Here is a 23,763-nt window from a genome sequence, read left to right on the forward strand (position 1 = left end):
CTTCCAATCCATGTAGGTGTTCCAGTGCTGGGGCCCTCGTTAATGTTTTGCTTGCACCTGTTTTACTTCCTGCCTTTTAGACACAAAATGGCAGAGGTGAAAAATGCTAATTAGCATGTGTTTTGGGTGATCAGATTGCAGTGCTCGACCACATGAAAGTACAGGTGTAAATGCACCCAAGACACATTGAGGATGGACAATGAACTACAATAAAGTAATCTTCCAAACAGATAACTTTGATATACACTACCAGTTTATGACATCACTGATGATGTCACAGTGGGATTTATGACATCACTGATGTCACAGTGGATTTCATCAGTGGGATTTATGGGGGCCCCGCCCCCTTGTATTGGAATATGTTGAATGTAAAATTGCGAAAAGGTCATTGTTCAATTCAGTGCAATCTGGGAACCCATCGGTTAAACAAATGTAAGTCGTCTCTCTCGAGAGATTCATTTCAGTGTAGTCAATTTCTGTGCGACTCTAAAGTTGACTCTTCTCGTACCCCTCCAGGCCGGCAGGAGGCGCGCTCTGCTCTCCACTTCACTCAACACCCCGAAGGTGTTAATTATTTCAGTTTGTCAAGAGATTTCTTTGCTTCACTTTTTCCCCACTTATTATTTTTTCCGTTCCTTCTTATTTATTGTATGCTATTTTTATACTGTGAAGTACTGCATATTTTAATTTTTGTACTCTTTAGTAAAAATAAATAAATAAAAAAGTTTACTCCTTGATGTTGACCCGGAAGTCAGTCAGCGGCTCTATTTCCTGTGGCGCTTGCTCTACAAATATTGAAATATAGTGCTCTGCTGTGCTGTGTTGAGTTTGTTCGGCGGAATTCTAAGTGCTGGAGCAGAAAGGAGTAACATGTGCTTGGCCATGCAGCTGCTGAGTGTGTGTGTACTGGAGCGGATCCGTGCCGCTGCTGACTTTCTGATGCTGGTGGTGGAAAAGGGAAAAGAAAGGTCTGAAATCGCGCCGGAGGAGCTGAGGGCGCTGCTCGCCGAGCGGCTAACTGCGGCTGCAAAGGAGATTTTCGGGCTGATTGAGAAAACCGTGGCGGAGTACGAAGACAAAGTCCAGCGCTCAGAGCAGGAGATCCGCCGCCAGAGGAAGCTGATCGATGTCCTGTCGAAACCCAAAGTGAGGTTGCACAGAGCAGGTTAGTCCCAGGTTAGTCCGTCCAGATAGACCAGACAATACTTTCCCCCCAGGATGGCGAAGGCATGACCCGTCCTCCTCCCGGCACTCAGCTGCTCTTGCTTGGTTTCCAGGCGAGCCATGTAGGATATTCAGAGGAAAAGTGAATGGGGTTTTAGAATGGGGATTCGGTTTAAATGCATACAATAAGGTCTGTGGTTAACAAAAGTATATGGGAGTGGTAATTTGTGTTTGTTCAGCAGGACAATCTTTACAAACGTGAGTCACTTTTATGACTTTTGAAATGTAATTGCGTTTTTATAACGTGATATTCAGAAAACGCTTCAAAAGTCATAAAAGTGATTCGTTTGTGAAGAATAAAAATGAAGATCTTCCTGCTGAACACAAATGAACACTCCCATAAACTTTTAACTACATACCTTATTTTATGCATTTTTAGCCAAATCCCCATAAAACCCCATTCACTTTTCCCCTGAAGATCCAACATGTCCGGGACTTCCGCCTTCCGAGTCCGACTACAAAAATATGTCATCCCTGTGGTTCTCATCTACTATAGTCTATACTAGTGGACCCGTGACGGCCGTGAGGACCCTCCTGGGAGCTCTGGTCTGGAACATGACATCATCACTGATGACATCATCACTGCACTTAATAGCCTCAGCCAGGAAGCATGACATCACTGATGACATCATCACTGATGACATCATATCATTAGGTAATTAGGGCAATCACCCAATTAAAAAATCCAGCTTGGCAAATGGTAAGAGCAACAAACAGCCTGTTATTTTAAACATCGACATTGACCCAGAACTTCACAAACGGATATATATAATATTGTAGCATATCGCTGATACGCCAAGGAACGGAGAGTTGTAGTTGGTACAGGTTCTTTATTCACAGGCTCGATCAGCTCCTAGCAGCTAGCTTCACACAGCTAGCTCTACACACAGCAACCGTCTCAGCTCGCTCCATAGCTAGACTGACATCCGGCCCACGGCCGCTGGCTCTATATACCCCGTTTCCCCTAGGAACACACCCACACACATTAGTTCCTAGGTGCACTCTAGACACTTCTATTGTACATCACATTACAGGTAATACCTGGATTACCTGGAACGCTACATACTCCTCACCCAACATTAGTCAACGCCCACGTTGACACCCACAACCCACACATATCCCCCTGTACCAAAACACATTTTCATCACCAACACTTTTTGTATTCCCCCAATTTGTCTCTTCTTATTTCACCACTTCTTAATTTTCGTTCCACCATCATTATTTGCATCTCTTTTCCTTCCTTCCCTCTTTTCCCATTCCTTTAAATTCAACCCACATTTCAATTCTCTTTTTACACACATTTCAATTTACCGGTAACTCAAACCCATTTACGTTTTCCCCTTCTTTTCTTTACACTCATTTTCAATTCAACCCACATATCATTTCAGTTCGACAATAACCCCAACATTTACCTTATTTCTCTTTTCTTCTCTCTTTTCCCATTCATTTAAACCACCATCATTTCCATCCCCCCTTTCAAAGCTTCTGTCCCACCTGAAGCACATTACATTCGACACAGCTAAGGCAGTAGTCCTCTACGTCTCCCTTCATCTGTACCCAGTAGAAAACTCGACAAAGGCGGCTGAGTGTTTCTTCAGGCCCTCGATGCCCCTGACCCCTGCGGCCCCTGTGCGCCCCCCCGTAGCGCCAGTCCCCGCAGGCAGCTGGGCACCACCACGACGCTGCCACTCTTCCCGCGCCCATCCAACCCCAGAATCCCCGACTCCCTCACCCTCAGGTCCGGAAACAACTCCCACAGTTCCTTCGTGGTACTTGAACACATGCACATCTCCTCCAGGCGAGGCCGGCATCCGGCCGCCACCCACCTGCGCACCGGTCCAACGCTAGCGTCCTCCGCCTGTCTGCGTATCCACTCCTCCAGATCGACATCCTCCATAGTCACGTTCTCATCCTCCCGGTCTTGCACTTGCTCGTCCTCCCGTCCCGCTCCCCCAGGGGGCGGCGTGTTGAGGGCAGCAGGGCAAACACCACCGGCGTCAATCTCCACCTCGGCTGTGGCAACCGTGGGGGGTGTGTAGCGGTTAGGCTGGGCCGGTTCCCCCGGCGGTAACCCCCCAGGCTCACCCGCAGGCTCGAGTGTCGCTTCCCCGACTGCCACAGCATTGCAGGTGATGTCTCCCGCTTCCCTCTGGCTGTTCACTGCTCCGCTACTCCGCTGCTCCTCTGGCTGTTGCTCCGGCTGCTCCCCCGGCTGTGTGTCTCTTCCAGCGTTCGCACTCTTAGTGCAGTCTCTAGCTAAATGTTCAGGCGACTGGCAAGTCCAACAAAGCCTCACCTGTCCGCGGCCTGCACGTCTCTCCTCTCTCGCTGTCTTCCAGTCCCCGACAGCTTCTCGACACTCTCTAGCTATGTGTCCCGATCCACCGCATGCCCAGCAGGCTCCCTGCTGTCCCCAGTACCTTTGCTCCGCATGCCCGGTCCGTCTCCCCGAACCGTCTCGGCACCACCTCGCCACGTGGCCCGGTTCTCCACAGGTCCAACACAGTCTTTGCGGCTCCTCCGTCCGCTTCTCTCCGTGCTGCGCGACCTCTCGTAGCAGCTCCATAAGCCCCTCTGCCCAGGCTGGTGTCGCCTCCAACAGCCGTCTGATCTCCTGCATCAAGCGGGCTTCCATGCCCGCCAGCACCGAGCTGATCCCCGTCGTCAGCTCTTCTTTTCTCCCGTTCGCCGACAGGCATTCTTCTAAGCGCACCATCACACGTGGCGCTCGTAGCAGCTAGCTCACACAGCTAGCTTGCTACCGCTAGGTCGCTCGAGCCTTTGATCTCCAACTTTTCTCCGCCGTTCCTCGTCACTCTCTCCCCTCTCGACCGAATCAGAGGCGCTACCGCTTCACTTGCTGACACCAATGTAGCATATCGCTGATACGCCAAGGAACGGAGAGTTGTAGTTGGTACAGGTTCTTTATTCACAGGCTCGATCAGCTCCTAGCAGCTAGCTTCACACAGCTAGCTCTACACACAGCAACCGTCTCAGCTCGCTCCATAGCTAGACTGACATCCGGCCCACGGCCGCTGGCTCTATATACCCCGTTTCCCCTAGGAACACACCCACACACATTAGTTCCTAGGTGCACTCTAGACACTTCTATTGTACATCACATTACAGGTAATACCTGGATTACCTGGAACGCTACAATATATATATATATATATATATCGTCGCTGTCAGGACCCCAAATATCAATTTTTTCAGATTTTTATTTTTTGTCATGAATCAATGCCATTCGTCACCCTTCACGTCTCTGTGTGGGTTTTACCAAATGCAACCAATGGAAAAGCATTAAAACGAGCTTGTGAATAATTCTCGTAACACCATTCGCCCCCAATCTGTCAGTCAAACCTCGAAATTCCTCCCCTACCTCCGTCTGTACCCCCCCCCCACGCAGGACAGTAAACCCGGAAAAGTCACACGGCAGACCTGCTGTGTATTTCTGATATCGTTTTGTTTAGTCCTGGCTTCCTCTGACGTGAATAGATCAATAGGAACGCACAAAAAGGTGTGGACCAAAGCAACTCAGCAGGCAACTAGAATATCAAAGCGAAAAAAATGAGCTGCTTAGAGTTTAAAGATGAATAAATTTAATAAGAAGTAATTGTACCTGCGTACTCCACAGAGTTAACATACAGTGTACATCTTCACAAGTAATTGATACGGGCAACAAAAAACGCAACGCGTTTCAACCGTTGGCTTTCATCAGGCTGTATGGAAGGGCGTCGGCCGCTGCACCTGTATTAATAAGAGAATATACGTGGCACAGGTAACGTGGAGTGACGTGGAGGGGGCAGAGCCCTGACGTCAGAGGAAAAGGTGTGCTCTACTAGAATAAACATAGAACTAGCAGAGGTCCATAGATAATGATATGATACAAAAAGTGTGTCAGCAATAGGCTACAAGACACATCCATATATGCTGTAGGAAAATCATTTTCCTATATGGACTATATGGTTTCTGACGAGAATAAAGTAACGTTAACGCTACGTTATGTCAGACTGTTCTCATCCCCATGGCAAAGCTTTCGCCTCGGCCATGAGAGGCGAGGAGCACTGCTGTACGGCTGCGCTTGCGGCTCATGCATGTGCATACCAGAGGGGAGGTGGCCATCAGCGCCTGACTGGCTGTTTTGGAGATTCGAGATCCTACTCTGTGTGTGTGTGTGTGTGTGTGTGTGTGTGATTTATTTTCTGATCCTACTGCATGATTAAATCAGTGAATTTTATTTTATGAGGAAAAAAATTGTATCCTCAGTGGGAAGTGGTACTTGGGAAATTTGGTTTGGTACATATTGGTACCGTACTTGATCTGAAAAGTTTCGGAACATCTGATCTAAATTATTGATTGATTGATTGAAACGATTTATTTCAAACAGTTAAAACAATACATAAAGTGAAAAAAACAGTAAACATAACAGTCTAATAGACTTCATCAAAAGGAAAATACGTAAACTCAAACATAAAAAAGGCGAACTGTTTGAAAAGGGGCAGGAAGAAGCCTAGGCTTATCGAGTCCTGCCCCCAAATCATTCATAAACAAATTCATACTACCCTATATATGCATATCCCAACTCTCACGCTCCTCCACACACGCTCATGTATACATGTATACACATACATACATACATACATACATATATATGTATGTATATACACAAACGTACACAAACTTACCCATACACACACAATATCATAAATCCACCCACATATCCCTATCAATACTTATTCCTAATAATACATTCCAATATTACCCCAATAACCCAATGCTTTGATATTAACTTGTGTTGAACCAATGCATCTAGGAATTTATCCAATGTACACAACAATCAGTGTTGGGCAAGTTACTTTCAAAATGTAATATACTACATATTACTAGTTACTTTCATTTGAAAGTAATAAGTTACTTTACAATATTACTTTATGTGTAGAGTAACTCGTTATTTATTACACTACTTTTGCATTACTTTTACCAAAACAACAGCAGCAGCCGAACCATCCCGAATAATTATTTCAACTGCCTTAAAGTCAGTGTAAACAACCCAAAATTCTAAATGTTATTATTTTCCTTTGTTATTGTCATCTATAGTGGTTATTTGCATAAAAACACAGTTTGATTAGGAAATTATTGTATCTTTATTATGTGCTTTGATTTAATAAAATGTAACTCAATTTGTAACTTGAGTTACTTGACAAAGTAACTGGTATAATATTACTGAAATCCTATAAGTAATAAGACAGTTATATTACTGAGTTACTGCTAAAAGTAATATATTACATGTAATATGTTACTTTTGTAATGAGTTACGCCCAACACTGACAACAATTCTTTACATAATGTATATTACAATATAATATACATCATGCACACCATATATTATACATTATATGCATAATAACTTAATTACACATACAATAATTTTTATACATATATGTATATTAATGTACAGAATACACATCAGACCAGGCACACACACCCACCAATAACACAGTAATACTCTACCAGGAAGAAAAAAGGACATTGCCAAAAAACAGCAAGAATCCGAGTAACTCAAGATTCAATGTATTTCTTGATTAAATATTTATTATTATTTAATATAAGTAGATTTGAAAATAGAGATATTAGAACTTTCTTTGATCGTGTCATCCAGTCTATTCCAAAGAGTCACCCCATAGACTGTAATACTAGGGGTGTCACAATATATCGTCCCACGAAATTTCGCGATAGTAAAACGTCACGATATGTATCGTTGAGATGAAATATCATATCGCAAAAAAAAAAAAAAAAAAAAAAAAAAAAAAAAAATTCAAAAAATAGACTAAGAAACGTCTTTGTTTGTTGAAGTTCAATGTGTGGAAAGTAGTTCAGTTGAACAAGTCTCTGAAGAGACACATGAGAAGTTATAGCTACAGGAGAGAAACCATTCAATTGAGTTTCTGGCAAAACTGTTTACTTGACAGGAAAAACTGAAGATGCAAGTCTTGTTTGAGTTTGAAGAAAAACTGAAGATGCATAATGAGAATTTATACTGCTGAGAAACCTTTTAGTTCAAAGTAAATCTAAGTGACGGTGTAACTCATTCTATTTCAAGATAAGCCTTATCTCCAATCTCATGTTTTTTCTAGTTGTTATTGTAATAACAATTTCCCACAACAGCATGTTTTGTATTTGTGCATTTCAAATAAAATACTACTTTTCCAGTCATATATTGTCATTATTCAAGTTTAAAAAAATATTGTTAAAATCGTATCGTATCGTATCGTTATCGTGAACCCAGTATCGTGATACGTATCGTATCGTGAACTGAGTGTATCGTGACACCCCTATGTAATACACATGCTCTTAAGAGTAGTGCGAACACACGGCTGTTTCAAATTATATTTACCTCTTAAATCATAGCATCCTTCTCTGTCTGCAAACATTTTTTGAATATTACCAGGAAGTAGATTGTTCCTCGCTTTGAACATAATTAGTGCGGTTTTTGAATCAATCAAATCCATCAGTTTCAATGCATTTGACTTTATAAATAGTGCGTTAGTGTGTTCCAAATAACCTACCTTATGAACAATCCTTATTGCTTTCTTTTTGAAGTGTGCATAATGTATGAAGGGTACTTTTATAGGTATTCCCCCAGACTTCCGCACAATAATTCAGGATGGGTAAAATAAGAGAGCAGTACAGCATGTACAGTGATTTCAGGTTCAGAATGTTTTTAGTTTTACCTAGGACACCAATATTTCTCGACAGTTTAGAGCATACAAACTTAACGTGGGGTTTCCAACATAAGTTGTGGTCCAAGTTTATGATATCCTATTAAAATTGACTGCAACATCGCAGTTTCCCACTTTGGATCATTAAGTTTCATCTGATAGACTTTGTGTGAATCTCTCTATCTCAGACGAGGATCAGGCTGAAGCTGTGATGGATGAGGACAAGGTGGAACTCGTTGAGGGGGAGGAAGATGCTGTGACACCGCTACAGGAAGAGGAGGAGCTGGACCAGGCCCCCAACACTGATGACCCGCCACCAGTCAAAAGGAAACGAGGATGGCCCGGAAAGAACGTCCCCAAACCTCCTGCCACCCCCACCAAGTCTGGCAGGGTGGCCACTGCCGAGCCCACCGATACTGGTGAGAACATTGACAGCAGGGTTCCCACGGGTCGTGGAAATCGGTGAAAGTGTGTGAATTTGTGAGGAAAAAAATCAAGCCCTTGAAATTTTTTGAAAATAGACGTAAATAGACATGGGCCATTGAAAGTGCTTGAATTTATATTATGTTGTGCAAGAATAGAAATTTAAGTTCTTTTGATGCATTTTTTTAAAGGATGGCTTTACCCATTATCCACCCACTTTGTATCATTATAATCTCGGTGATATAAGCACATGGGCAGTGTTTACCTTCTCTCTCTGTTTTCCTCATGGATGGCTCTTACTGTATTTCCTCCTCTGGCAAAATGCTCCGTTGTGACGCATTTTACGTCACAACGGAACTGTGAAAGTTCTGCTCGAGACGCGGAATCTGCTCCGAGGGCGGCTGTTATTGTTTATTTTTATATTTTAAGTATGCCCATGAAGAAATAATGACTTGCAGCTGGCGGGGGCGGAGTTTCTGCAGGCAGAGAAAGGGAGGATTTTTCTCCGAGGTAAAGATGAGGAAGATCGTCATGTATGGAAATGGTTCAGCGGTCCACAGGTTGGGAATGGCTGAATAAAAGTAAAGTGGGGAGGGGAGGTTTAAATGTTAGTTGAGAGTGGACGTCACATAAAAACAAATACACTATTTGGGTTTAAGTAATGCAATTTCCCAATTGAAGTGCAAGGGCATGTGTCCAAATTCTGTATCCATTCTGTATCCAACAACACTGAAATGTAATTGGGTTTTTTTAGAGAAGGGTCTGGCTGCAGCTGCTGGGCGGACCTCACGCCTCCGCAACTGACAGGAAGTCACGTGACCTCCGCAGCGGAAGTTCTTGCGTTACCTCCAATCAGAGCCTCCAATGCTCCAATGACAACTGCCGAAACTCCAGTAGGTGGCGGTAAATTAATGCACATACATATGTTTGCCAACCGCCATAAAGCTCAAAAAAAGAAGAAGAAGAAGCTCAAAAAAGAAGAAGAAGCCGTTTTGACCACGCTCTCTTGCTTTACTTTGTCAAGACAAAAAGGACAATGTGAATGGAGGCAAGAGTAGGGAGAGTCTAATGTCGCAACGGTAAGATAACGTAAATGTTCTATTGCTTAGCTTTTGAGAAGCAAGGAAACGAGGTAACTTAATCGGCTGTTAACATTAAGACCGGGCTCTGTTCGGGCTAACCGCTAACGTTACGTTAGCTAGCAAGCTAACGTTAGCTTGCTAGTTAACATAAGCGTAGTCTCGCTAGCCAGCCTCTCTTCCCTTCCGTCAGAGTCTGGCGCCGCAGGTTTCCAACATAAGCGCGACTGACGCAGATACCGTTATGCACTGTGTTTTAATATAAAACACAGCCTTGTTTTGTTTGTTCGTCTTCTCTGCATGTGTGTTTTGTGATATGCTGCATTTACAACGGACAGCACAAAGCTGCAGAGCAAAGCGATTTACCCGGCTAACCGTCTGGCCATTTGACGTTGACCATCAGTTTTTATGTTGGTCAGAGGTCATTTTCTACTTAAGCTTGATGTCTTGGTCTGCAGTAGTTGTCCAGTTGCCAGAGGATAGGGTGACCAAAAATACCTTTAATTGGGACAGAGCACACAGTTATCCCTGGTCAAGAGAGGTGTCTGCAATATTTTCATTTTGTGATTTACATATGATTTTATGAATACTCTACAGTGTAATGTAAGTACAGTCAAACAACAACTGTTTCAGGAACAATGGATGGAGGAGATTTGGAAGAAACCAAAGCTCAGAAATTATGTCCAAATTAAAGAAGATTATTTTACTGAACCATATATACGGTAATGTCAAATCTAAAAAGAGGACAGAGGTCCCTATGTGCTCAGTTAAGAACTGGTACCCTACCACTGGCAATTGAGGTAGGTAGATATACATGTATTCCTGAAAAGTTGCGTTTGTGTGTTTTTTGTGATCTTGGTGTTGTGGAGCATGAATTTCATTTTGTGTTTCATTGTCCCATATACGGTACAATGATTTGAGGAATCCTTTATTTGAGAAAATCCAGTTGAAGAATCCTGATTTGTTTTGGCTGTCAGAAGGTCATATGTTGAGTTGGCTTTTTGAGAAGGAAATTTTTGTTTTAGCCAGATTTATAGAAAATGTCTGGCGACTAAGACAAGAGAACATTGTACCCAGTATAATTGTATCTGGAAAACGAATGTCTCAGTGAAATGCCCTCTCTTTTCTTGATTCTGTACAAAGGTATATTATGATTTGTTGTGTGGCCATCTTGGCTATTGTAATCATGATATAGTGTCTTGTAAGCCCATATGGGCTGGGCACCCAGGTGCATGACACTTAAGTAAAAATATCAATCAATCAATCAGTTAAGCATGGACTGCAGTAAGAGACCGTTTTTCTTTGATCCAGTTTGAATTGTGCCCTGAATTAGACCTACACAGGTGTTTGTCAATTTGTATCACCCACCAAAATTCCCTAATGAAGTGACTGTAAAATCTGTATATACGGTAATTAGAATGTAGCATGGCGATAATGAAAATAAGTAGGTTAATGATTTTTTATATATATATACTGTGTGTGTGTGTGTGTGTGTGTGAAATAGAATCGTGGATCGTGCATCGTGGATCGTGGATCGTGCATTGTGGATCCTCTGGCCGGGCCCACGGGGCCGGTGAAGAATCAGCGGCATCGGAACAGTCCCGTGGATCCTCTGGCCGGGCCCACGGGGCCGGTGAAGAATCAGCGGCATCGGAACAGTCCCGTGGATCCTCTGGCCGGGCCCACGGGGCCGGTGATGCGGTTCGGGAGAGAGATGAGCCGCAGACGGCGGCAGCGCTTGATCGTCAGCTACGGGGAGTGACCCCGAGCCCGATGCATCCATCCATCATAAAGGAAGGAAATGGAATGGGTTTACAGATCACCAAATACACACCTTTACAGTTTGGTTGTCCTCTGTGCCCAAAGTTCAGAACCACACGAAATGGAACAATACAGCGTCACCTGCATAACCACACAGAAAATGCTGTGCATTTCCAGGGTAAGTTGATGAAAAGTATATCGTCACCCTCTTAAAAAATAATGGCCTACGTCACTTTTTGAGGAAAATGATATTTTTGCCTAAATCATCTCTCCATGATGCTGGCCTCTGGTAAAATGGTCTAAGTCCTTAATTGAAAAGATCACACTGTTCTTCCTACCTGGTAATGCAATGAGACAATGTCAAGCATGTGACCACTTAGGCCGTTTTATTTTTGCTTAAGTTAAGACAATGTGACTTAGGCAAAAATAAAACGGCCTAAGTCACATGCTTAACACATTCACTGCCAGCCTTTTTTTTTTTACTGTAGGTAGGTTCTGCCAGAGGGTTTTTTTGAGGATTCTGGCTCATTTTACAAGAGCCGAGGATTATTTTCTGCTTGGAGTTTGTGAACACAAAGTTCACAAAAGTACTAATAGAATGTGTGCTTTCTCTGTCTAAAAGAGTTACCGTAGTTTGTAGAGTTAGTAGTTATGTAGATATTAGCCGTTGAGTACAGCATGGTTTCAGCGTCTGAGAGTGAAAGCTGAGATAATCGCAGTTTTGTGAAATTCAATCAAACAGGCAGAACAGTCACTTTAACCATTTATTTTTGGCATCAGTGAGAGATCAGACATCTAAACAATATAGTTCTGAACGCCCTCTCCTTCAAACTCCTCCCTCCGTGGGCGTGTCTGGTGGCTTTCAGCCTGCGTTTGTCACAAGCGAGTGTTCTGCTGCTGCGAGTTTGAGCAGCCTCCCTCCCTGGCAGCGAGTGTGGATAGGGCTCACTTGTTTCTTGGGTTTGAGAGCTTTGATGAAGCTTTGTGCGATTCTAGGCTTTATGCTGCGTGTTTCAAACTGTGTTTTCCACCCAGTCTATTTTTGGAATCCCCCACCGCCAGCTCCCAGCGCGATAATGCGCGAAAGTGAAAGCGTTTTCGCCAATCCATTTTACAGTAGAGAATGGTTTCCTCACGCGTTACCCTACAGTTTTGGCTCTGCTTTTCCTAGTGTGGAGAGCACTGTCGCCACTTAGTGGGTCCGTGGAATGGGTTGTACACGTTCGCTGACTCCAATATTTTTATAGGAGACGGGGGGAGCGTTGATCCACGCCCGACCGTCAAATCTTTTTTTTTTTTTTTTAAGACGAGATATCTCGTCTTTGGCAGTCAACGGTTGGATTCTGTAAGACGAGATATCTCGTCATTGGCAGTGAACGTGTTAACATAAAATGCAACTGTAAGTCAGGCCTAAGTCCATTTTCTTTTTTTTTTGCCTAAGTCACAATGGCATGTTTGTAAATTGGCCTAAGTCATCTAATCGTTTTATGTTACATAATTGACAGACAGTGTTATTTGTATGTTATCTATTGTCATAAAAAAAATGGTGGAATGATTAATAAATGTCATATATTCTGTATTTGGTTCAGTTTTTTCTGAAAAAGTGACTTAGGCCATTATTTTAAGAGGGTGACGATATGCTAAAGATTATATACTTTCACATCAAACATGAATGCTGAATGACATTTGTGTGTTTGCATATAATAGATGGGAATTTGTTAAGCGCTGTTATATTGAGTACCACCGCTCTTTCCCATTGCATTTACCATAGATTTAAAATCTGTTCTTTGGGGCTGTAGATCACTTACTTTCAAGCGACCATAACTTTATTTAGTAAGTCATTGTAGAGTATTGATTTCACCTAGTAAAACAATCACTGTTGGAATTGAGGAAAAATAAAATTGTACATCGTAGGAAGAAAAGTAAATTGTTGTGCTTCTTGGTTGTAAAGTTATATGATTTTTAAGGTAAATTACTGTTCTCTTACAGATACAGTAATCTGCAGGTGCAACCTCTCATGCCGGGACACAGGACATTACCACTGCCCATCTTGTGCTAAAACCATAATGCGCAAAGAGGACATGGTATTACATGTGACTGCATGTCCTAAAAGACAAGATCCGGTGCCATGTGACTCAAGTTCAATGGTGCAACCCACATCAGTGCCACCTTCACCTGAAAATATTGACATTGACTAACTGCCATGTATTCTTTATTGAAACTTTTTTATTAAACTTTTTTAAACACTCAACTGTCGTTTTTGTAGGTGTCAATGTCACCCCAAAAATTCTGACAAGTGGATGCAATAGGTGTCATTGTCTATGTGTGTGTGTATATCTATATTTATACAACAGTTCCGGCCGAGCAATTTGATTGGACAAGAGAGATCCTACCAGTGCTGATATTTCACGATAACGCACTGGTGCTTCACAGTGTGTAGATCACGCCGCTTCAAAGCTGCTCTAATCAACAAAACGCTTCACATCAATGTGTATGACAAAAAGTAGACAGCCTGCAGTTAATTAGGCTGATTAGGCTACATTTTCGGCAAAGCAGAAAGCTGAGGGGACTATTTTTGTTGGCGGAGGAATAAATAGAGAAATCATATATTTTCTAAGCTTTTTGTCATTTTTTTAATCAGCTTTGTTTAATAGAACTGTTGTATAAAAACAATATCGCACTCGAGGTCGTGCTGTTGTTGTCTAATATCGTCACTGCTGTGATTATCTTCGGCACTCGGCCTGTGGCCTCGTGCCTACGACTGAATCACAGCAGTGACGATATTAGCCAACAACAGCACTCCCTCTCGTGTGATATTGCTTAAATATATATAGATACAGTACCAGTATTTAAATTGATTAAAGGTGCTATGGGTAAGATTTTTATGTAAAGGTGTGTGAGTATATATATATCCTATTATATGTGTGCGATTGTGATTTAGTAATTTTCATTGGATACTATAATTCTTTGAGTAATAAAGATACCGATACTGGTGAGAACATTGACAGCAGGGTTCCCATGGGCCGTGGAAATCGTTGAAAGTTTGTGAATTTGTGAGGAAAAAAATCAAGACGTTGAAAGACGTAAATAGACATGGGCCATTGAAAGTGCTTGAATTTATATTATGTTGTGCAAGAATAGAAATGTAAGTTATTTTGATGCATTTTTTTTAAGTTTTAAAGGATGGCTTTACCCATTATCCACCCACTTTGTATCATTATAATCTCTGTGATATAAGCACATGGGCAGTGTTTACCTTCTCTCTCTGTTTTCCTCATGGAGGGCTCTTACTGTATTTCCTCCTCTGGCAAAATGCTCCGTTGTGACGCGTTTTACGTCACAACGGAACTGTGAAAGTTCTGCTGGAGATGCGGAATCTGCTCCGAGGGCGGCTGTTATTGTTTATTTTTATATTTTAAGTATGCCCATGAAGAAATAATGACTTGCAGCTGGCGGGGGCGGAGTTTCTGCAGGCAGAGAAAGGGGGGCTTTTTCTCCGAGGTAAAGATGAGGAAGATCGTCATGTTTGGAAACGGTTCAGCGGTCCACAAGTTGGGAATGGCTGAATAAAAGTAAAGTGGGGAGGGGAGGTTTAAATGTTAGTTGAGAGTGGACGTCACATAAAAACAAATACACTATTTGGGTTTAAGTAATGCAATTTCCCAATTGAAGTGCAAGGGCATGTGTCCATATTCTGTATCCAACAACTGACCAACACTCTTTTTGATCTTTTACAGCTTCTCAAACGGACGGGAGTCAGCCTCCCACACTTGTACCACATGGCACGAGGCGTTATCGCACTCAGGTAAGGGATGTTCACAATTTTTCCACTAGGGGCAGTTCCACTGACGTACTGCTGACAGATGTAAGAGAGTAAACCTGGGTAATGAAACCTTTCTGTTCATGGCAGTTAAGCTGTGGAATAGATTGCCAGGTAATCTCAAAATTAATAACAGCCTGGGAGGTTTCAAGATGGCACTTAAAAAGTACCAAAAATAAGAACAAATTCTTATTTACAATGGCAACCTGGCAGAAGGCACAGCCTTTTGAGGGATAGGGGGTAGGGGATAAAATAAATACCAAGTTACTTAGAACAAATTAAAACACAAGTTAAAACACAGTTAAAACATAGCAAGACAGACAGAGCAAATAAAACAAAAATCAGATCAGACAGGCAGGGGATAAGAACTAGTTCAGGAAGCAGTTGCAGGTGTCAGTGAATATGTCCATGATGGAGTCCTTGAAAGCTGACTTGGAGATTAAATTGTCCAGTTTTAGTGTTTTTTGTAAGCCATTCCAGTCTGTGGGCACAGCAGAATGGAATGACGACTGGCCGATTACAGAATGAGTTTTGGGGATTTTCAGCAGGATGAGGTTAGCAGAATGGGTGTTGTATGCGGCAGGTGCAATTTGCAACAAACTACACAGGTCCATTGACACGGACATCAACGGCAATGTCCAAAAATGTTGATAAATATCACATTTTGTGAAGTCAATCAAGCCAAATAACCCACAGAAGACAACCTGGGATACAGATACAAATATTCTTATTGGACAGAGATATAATGTATGAGTGTGACACTGTTGTAGAGATGTAAACACAGCTTTGCGATTTACATTGTTCTGTTTAATCAGTGAGACTATTTTATTTTTAAGGCTCAACCACCGACTCGGAGTACAGATGCAGCTGGTCCAAGTGGTCAAAGGGAGGTATGTGTCTGAGAGATGCATAGATATAGTACTATGGTAGTATCTGATCAGATATTGGTCTGATGTTATTGCGTCAAAGAATTTCACTCTATACCAACACTTAACTGTATGATTTTTGTTTTTTTGCTCATGGAAGCATGTTGGATCTCTTGTGCCTCATTGTGATCTCTTGTGCATCTTGTGTCTCTTGTGCAGTGTTCCCACACGACACGCTAGAGACTAGTTTTACAGTAATGGAAACACCTGGAAATTGATAAAATAAGTTTAAGATTAAGTCAGTGTCATAAGGAGTGCATGTTGGGGATTGGAGTGTAGCATTTGCTAGCTTAGGCTAGTGACTGTTGTGAATAGTGCAGCTGACAACTATAGGGAAAGACCTAGTGACAGCATGGAAAGACAGCTGACAGGAGGGATTAGACCCCACCGGGGCTGCAATGGGTTAGCTGCTCATTGTGGCAGTAGCCAAGGCCAATAGGCCATTGGTTACACCCAAACTTGCTACGAAACAGAATTATGTAAAAACGCCGCTAGAGTCTGCGAGAGCGGGGGGCGGAAGATGACTCACCTATGGTTGACACGGTTATTGACTCTGGAACGGACTTGACTATGAGTAGGGAAAACATGTCAGTGGAAGCCACTAGTTCAGATGTAGATGGGAAGAAGCGTCAGGTTTGCTTGTGTGGCTGGCAGAAGGTAACAACTGTAAAGAGCCTTAGAATCCATCAAGGCAGGAAGAGGTGCTTGCTAGAGGGAACACAGAGACCCCGCATTGATAATTATTTCTTAAGAAGTTTATCAAGTCAGTCGGGTGAAGTCCAGCGACGGGAAGTAACCCACAGCTCGCAGGACATCAGCACCCCTGATGTTGAGGCAGGTCCTAGCACCGTCAGGCAGAGAGGCCAGCCAGCCAAAGAGGGAGAAGATTAGTGGTCAGAAGCCTAGAGTTAAGTGTAGTTTGTTAGCCTGTTAGCTTGTTTTATTCTGGATTGGGCTTCTAAATGTGTTTTTCCTCAGATTTTGGCACAAGGGATAGTAACATCTTGTCCTGTGTATTAATTAATAAATTTGCATGACAGAAACGGGCCAATATTAATCGGAAATCCAAACAATCTCTCGGGCCAGATAGCGTTGTGCCATGGGCACAAAATATGGGGTGAAATGTATCATCACTATAGGCCTAACGGGTAAATTATATTATATGACCATAATGACCGTTTGTGACCAAGCGCTGTCCTGAGTTGTCAATATAAACTCCTGGAAAGGTCCTGGAAAATGATTTCTCAGAAAGAGCGGAAATCATGGTATGACTGTAAACACTATCTTCACAATTCAATACACACATTCCACATGCTCTGTATTCCTCGTTTCCAGGCCGCTGCTCGGCGTGTAAAAACGTTGTGGTGGATCCATAAAAAAAAAAAATAATAATAAATCTGGGTTACTTAAAAATCATAATTAAAGCTGGCCTGGAAATAAGGTCCAGGTTGTAAAACAACGGAATTCTCCTTTTAAACAACTTCCTTTATTTAACTGTTGTCCAGGAGCCCTTCTCTGACCCAGTGTCCCACTGTGGATTCATTGAGATGAAACCGAGGAACCTACGGAGAACACTTCATGATGATCAGCTTTCTCAGAAGAATGGTCAAGGACAACGTGATGGTCCGCACAGATTCGATGCAGCCAGTCTGACGGCGCTCATTGAGAGCAAAGCCCCAAATGTCCGAGCTGAATATGAGAGATCGGGAATACTCTCCGTGACATCCAGAAAACTCCTTGTTAAGATATGCGTCAACGATCTGGTGGAGCGAAGGGGATTGTGAGTAAATTCTTAATTTTTCACCTTTTTAGAAATTATGAATATCGATTTTTCTTTTCTATCAAACCATTCAAATCGTTGGTGACAATTAAAGACAATAGTTAATACTTCTGAAATGGTGCAGAACATATTCATGGAAATTAATGTGACCATTACTCATGAATGCCTTGTAACACAAATTTAAAGGGATAGTTTGGATTTTTGGCGTGGGCTTAGAGTTTTCAATGGGCCTGAAAATTCAGACCTGACCCGACCCTAGTAAGTTGAAGCCCAGGCCTGACCCGACAAATTAGCATAAATCGTTAGCCCCGAACCCGCCCCGAGCCCGTCGGGCTCAGGCTGAGAACTGAGAACGACCGGGGTCGTTTTTTGTGTGCGATTAATTTGCGCGTCAATAATATCTGTCGAGCCTATTATCAGTCGATGCAACCGTGCGTACCAACGGCAAAGTTTCGCTAAGCGATATTGCGGTGTTCGGACCAAGGTCGATTTTTCAGAAATTGGCTTCCGACATGTACACGTCTGTTGCTGTGATTGACAGGTGGGGCAAAATTCACATCGAAATTTTGTGCTGTATATTCGCATCGCTCTTGTGTGTGTGTGTGTGTGTGTGTGTGTGTGTGTGTGTGTACGGTGGTGCAGTGGTAAGCGCTGTCGACTCACAGCTCGAAGGTCCTGGGTTCGATTCTCACCTGGGACGCTGTGGGCGCTGGAGTTGTGGCCCCCCCATATCTTCAGTGCCTACTGCCCAGGTGGGCTATCTCGTCGAAAGGGCCTTTCTGTGTGGAGTTTGCATGTTCTCCCCGTACCCCCCAGGGGGTTCCTCCGTACATAACCCCCCACAAAAAAAAAAAAAAAAACATGCAGAAGATCGTCATCCGACCAGTGACGACAACATCTGAAGTTGGTCCAATGAAGGTCCCCGGCGCTGGAAAGAAATAGCGACCACTGCTCCTGGCCTGCCCTCTGGAGGAAAGGACAAGCCTGGATGGGTCAAATGCAGAGGACATATTTCACCGGCCACCGTCACGCATGAGTGTGTGTTGTGGCCGCATGCATGTGTTGTAGTGTGTTCGTGTGACAATAAAGACGGGCTGCCGTCTGAAATCGTGTGTGTGTGTGTGTGTGTGTGTGTGAGCATGGAAGTGAGTGAGAGAGAATAAAGCGAGAGTATCAATCTGGCCTATGTAAATACATTAAAAAAAAGCGAGCCGGCATTAGCATAAATGATCAGCCCGAGGGCGTCGGGGTGGGTCGGGTCCCGCTGGGCCCGGGCTGAAACTCAGAACTCTAGGGTTGTATGAGCCGAGGACGGTACTTGCTGACAGTCGGCGTACTACGGTCCCAGTTTGGAGAAATGGAGATGGGCCGCATCAGGCTGCTGCAAAAACAACAGGAGGAAGGAACCTCATACGTACCTCATACATACCTCATACGTACCTCACACGTACCTCACACGTGGGGTTGTACCTCATACAATCCCACGTCAAAAATTCCCAACTATCCCTTTATGTCTTCTGTTCAAGCCTTAGGCTTGTATAATTGTATAATAATTCTTTTCTGGCCTCAAAATCTGTCATTTTGCTTTCAGTTACCCTGGGAATGCTGACAAACTGATGTTGGCTAAAAGCATAATAACGGTCTTCCCATTACTGAAGATCAAGATACAAGAAGAGAATGAAGGATTTGTAAGTGATGTCTTGCAGTAAAATATAATTTGTACAGGAATGTTTGCTTAAGCTTATTGGCCGACTGGTTATAACCCCACGGTGTTTGAAATGAGTTAGGATTGGCCATCTCGGTTTTTGATGCGTTTTCTCCATGTCTTGCCTTGATATTTGAAGATGAATCAATTTATGCTTATCTCTGTTAGATTTGAAAATGCAACAGGGGTTTAGGATTTGATTCCGAGTTAATAATGTACAGTAACTGTGTAAGAGTGCTTTCACATTTTCGTTTTCAACAGAATTTAGGAGCAGTCAAAAATTATCAGTATCAAGCGAGCAGTATCCTGTCCTCTGTATTGGTGGGAAATGAGAAAGTATATTGTCTGAAATATGAGTTCCTATTAAAGGATACTTTAGTTTTTCTTTTCAACCTGGACCCTATTTTCCACACTGTATATATTATATTATTCTCCGGGGTTTACTGTCGGACAGAGAAAAAATGTGCGTATGAAGAGGAGAGACGGAGAGAAAGGAGCACAGCGCTGTTGATGAGAGGGGAAATCCTCCGTGTTGACACAGCGCAAGCTTCCCTGCTCCTCTCTCTCTCTCTCTCTCTCTCTCTCTCTCTCTCTCTCTCTCTCTCCTCGCCTGTTCACGCCCATTTTCTCTGTCCGGAGAATAATATTCATGTATAGAGTTGTTTCCATGTTGCCAGACACTATAATGACAGTTTGAGTCTCCCAGCGGCAAAACAAGCAGTTTTAGCGAACGTGGAATGACGGCGCACAAATGCCCGACCGACTGGGTTACACTGGTAGTCGTTTGACGATAATGCTCGAGCTGTAAACAAGGCTATCTCGGTGAGTACTCAACCAATTTGAAAAAACTGTCACGATGAGTCCCTTAGACACGTATAGTGTGGAAAATAGGGTCCAAGTTGAAAAAAAAAAAACGAAATTATCCTTTAAGGCAAGACTAGCATGGGACTCAGGAATAAAATGGCGGAGTTCTCCTTTTTTAATCGATTTCCTTTTGACTGTTGTCCAGGAGCACTTCTATGACCCAGTGTCCTACTGTGGATTCATCGAGGTGAAACTGAGGAACCTACGGAGAACACTCAATAATGATCAGCGACGCTATCGCAAGCGGGATGGAGTTACTCGGTCCCGTGCTCCTCCTAAAGTGACTATAACACTGGACGCCATTGCAGAAGGGGAAGAGTCCATCAAGGAGTTGATCACCGTCACCCAAAGGATGAGACCATCTCCTGAGAACATTGCATCTATCAAAATGGGCATGGAGAAAACCTTCAACAACCGAAGAATCTGGATCACGAGCAAGTCACCGACAGTGGCAGAGATTTTTCAGCAGTACCCTCGCTTCATAGATCTACCATACTTTGTAAATATAAAGCATATCGTATTGCCGATGCACATCTGGAGCGCCTAGACAACGGCCAAAAATACTCTTTTGTGTGCTTTAAAGGAACAGCTCACCCTAAAATCCAAAATGCATATATTCCCTCTCACCTGCAGTGCTATTTATCCCCATCTATATCGTTTTGTGTTATTTGCCTGAGTTTTGGAGATATTGGCCACAGAGATGTCTGCCTTCTCTTCAATACAATGGAAGTGGATGGCACTCGGCTTGTGGTGCTCGAAGCACCAAAAAAATACATTTGATAAATACATTTGATAAACTCATCAGCACTGTCTCTTTCCAGAAATCATGACCCGGTTACTCAAGATAATGCACAGACTTTGTTGTGAGCAGTTTCATGTAGGAACTATTTTCTTTTGCAGGCTCATGTAGGAACTAGCTAGCAGCTAGCGGGTGTAGTTCGGTCAAAAGAAAATAGTTCCTCCATGAAACTGCTCATACCAAGGTCTGTGGATTATCTTGAGTAACGGGGTCATGATTTCTGGAAAGAGACATTGCTGTTGAGTTTTTCAAATGTATTTCTTTGGCACTTTGAGCACCACAAGCCGAGTGCCATCCAGTTCCATATTGGAGAGAAGGCAGAAACTCTGCGGCCGATATCTCCAAAACTCAGGTAAATAACACAAAACGATATAGATGGATAAATAGCGCTACAGGTGAGAGGGAATATATGTATTTTGTATTTTAGGGTGAGCTGTTCCTTTAATGATGTGTTTAGCACTATTCTATGTCAATCGTTACTAATGTAATTTCTGTATTATCTGCTATTTTTCAGTTGGATGCAGAGTTTGGGAAAATGTTTCCGGGGAAGCAAGACCTCTTCCTTCAGAAATGGAAAGGACACATCGCTCCAAAACTACTGAAAGTGGCGACCCTTGAGAATAACACCAATGTCCAGCTGGAAGGACTCCTTCCCGCTGGTGAGGAGAGTGATGGTAAGTTACCTGCTTCCATGCATATCAGATGCAAGGATGTGTCAACCTGTAGTGTTATTTGGTGCCTGTTCCTTTTTGCCAGACCCAGGAAGGCCCGCCTAGAAGAGCTTCAGGAACTTAATCACTCACTCACTGACTCACTCACTCACTCACTCACTGAGTCCCCTTTGTTGAAACTTGTTCCTATTACAGCTTCTTTAAACATTCGGTTTAAGCGAGAACAAAAAATAACAACGGGGGGAAAAAACATTCCCCTTGTTATTTTTTGTTCTCGTTTAAACCGAATGTTTTATGGTCACTCAAGATTCTCTGGATCACGTGTTGGCTTGGTTCGAGCCTTAAAACTCGTTATATTTGGATTCATCGAAATGTCTTTGGAGAAAATGGACGCGGAACTTACTTCCGGGGCAAATTACATCACGAAAAGTCACGTGCCTGTTGAGCTCTACATCGCAATTGCAATCGCAGTACAATCGCAATATGTTTTTTTTACATATCGTGCAGCCTTACTATGAACATGAACTATTTCATTTTACGCTGTGTGAACTGAACTTTGAGCTAGCTCTTATGTGAACTTGCACATTTTTTGGCCTCTTGACGTAGTTGACGACCATACTAAATTCTATCAAATCGGGTCATTTTAATTCATATTCCCAGTTCCCACTAGAGCCGAATGATTTAGAAAAAAGAAACGATTGGTCTGAATCCCCCAGCACACCCTTGTGGGCACAGCTATTTTCTGTTGTGGTGGTGATTGGGTGTGCAACTTAAATTGTGAGGTGGCATCAGTAATGGTATGTATGCCATCTTGTTTTTTTGTCCTGCTCAGAGTCACTTTGCTTCCGAGTCCTTCAGATGCTCACACACCTACTACCTCCTACTGCGTCGGGGAAGGCCAAAGGGTGGACCAGATGCAGTGTGAAGTCGGCCCTGTCCTACATCTTGGACATTAAACCGGTAGGAAAGCTGCTCCCCCTCTTCTTCTAAAGTTCACCACACGTTTATAAGGCTTTTGTTTTGACATTAAAGGGACAGCTCACCCTAAAATCCAAAATGCATATATTCCCTCTCACCTGCAGTGCTATTTATCCATCTATATCGTTTTGTGTTATTTGCCTGAGCTTTGGAGATATTGGCCACAGAGTTTCTGGCTTCTCTCCAATACAATGGAACTGGATGGCACTCGGCTTGTGGTGCTCAAAGTGCCAAAGAAATACATTTGATAAACTCAACAGCAATGTCTCTCAGACCTTGTTATGAGCAGTTTCATGTAGGAACTATTTTCTTTTGACCGAACTACACCCGCTAGCTGCTAGCTAGTTCCTACAAAAGAAAATAGTTCCTACATGAAACTGCTCACAACAAAGTCTGTGCATTATCTTGAGTAACCGGGTGATGATTTCTGGAAAGAGACAATGCTGTTGAGTTTTTTCAAATGTATTTTTTTGGTGCTTGGAGCACTACTAGCCAAGTGCCATCCAGTTCCATTGTATTCAAGAGAAGGCAGACATCTCTACGGCCGATATCTCCAAAACTCAGGCAACTAACACAAAACAATATAATGTAGATGGATAAATAGCACTACAGGTGAGAGGGGAAAGTATTTTGGATTTTAGGGTGAGCTGTCCCTTTAAGGCTGGGTGATATGGAAATGATTAAATGTAACAATATTTAGGGCTTTTTCAATATCTATATCACAATATCTGGTTAAGACTACTAACTGGCCATGTTAGTTTTTCAGTCATTGTGTTCGGTTAGTAGTTACATTTCAAAGTTAGAAGAACTCATTCACTTTTTCATGTATAAACCGAGACTTCACAAAATCTTTGGTCACGCAGATTTAGTTTAAAATCATGGAAATCCATTGGTCAAAATGTGTATGAGCCCTGCATTTAGCTTTTTATCATGAATCTAGACAACAAATAGTGTATTATGATTATATAAAAACCATAAGACAGATGCTAAATACTGATATCTTTTTATTAT

At 42.7% G+C, this 23,763-nt stretch overlaps 1 protein-coding gene and 1 pseudogene across 2 annotated transcripts in view; both read left to right on the plus strand.

Annotated features, from left to right (window-relative positions):
• The window catches only part of LOC310794898 (E3 ubiquitin-protein ligase TRIM35-like), a 571,381-nt pseudogene that overhangs the window by 14,399 nt on the left and 533,219 nt on the right, over positions 1-23,763 (plus strand). The window lies entirely within an intron of this gene.
• LOC310794449 (uncharacterized protein) lies at positions 871-8,412 on the plus strand (the record flags this gene model as incomplete). The annotated part of the gene is made up of 2 exons (XM_083656446.1): positions 871-1,165; positions 8,135-8,412. 2 exons carry the CDS (start codon positions 871-873, stop codon positions 8,410-8,412), a joined length of 573 nt encoding a protein of 190 aa, XP_083512572.1.

This window comes from Poromitra crassiceps, assembly GCF_964638095.1.
Source record: "Poromitra crassiceps genome assembly, chromosome: 20".
Lineage (NCBI taxonomy): Eukaryota > Metazoa > Chordata > Actinopteri > Beryciformes > Melamphaidae > Poromitra > Poromitra crassiceps.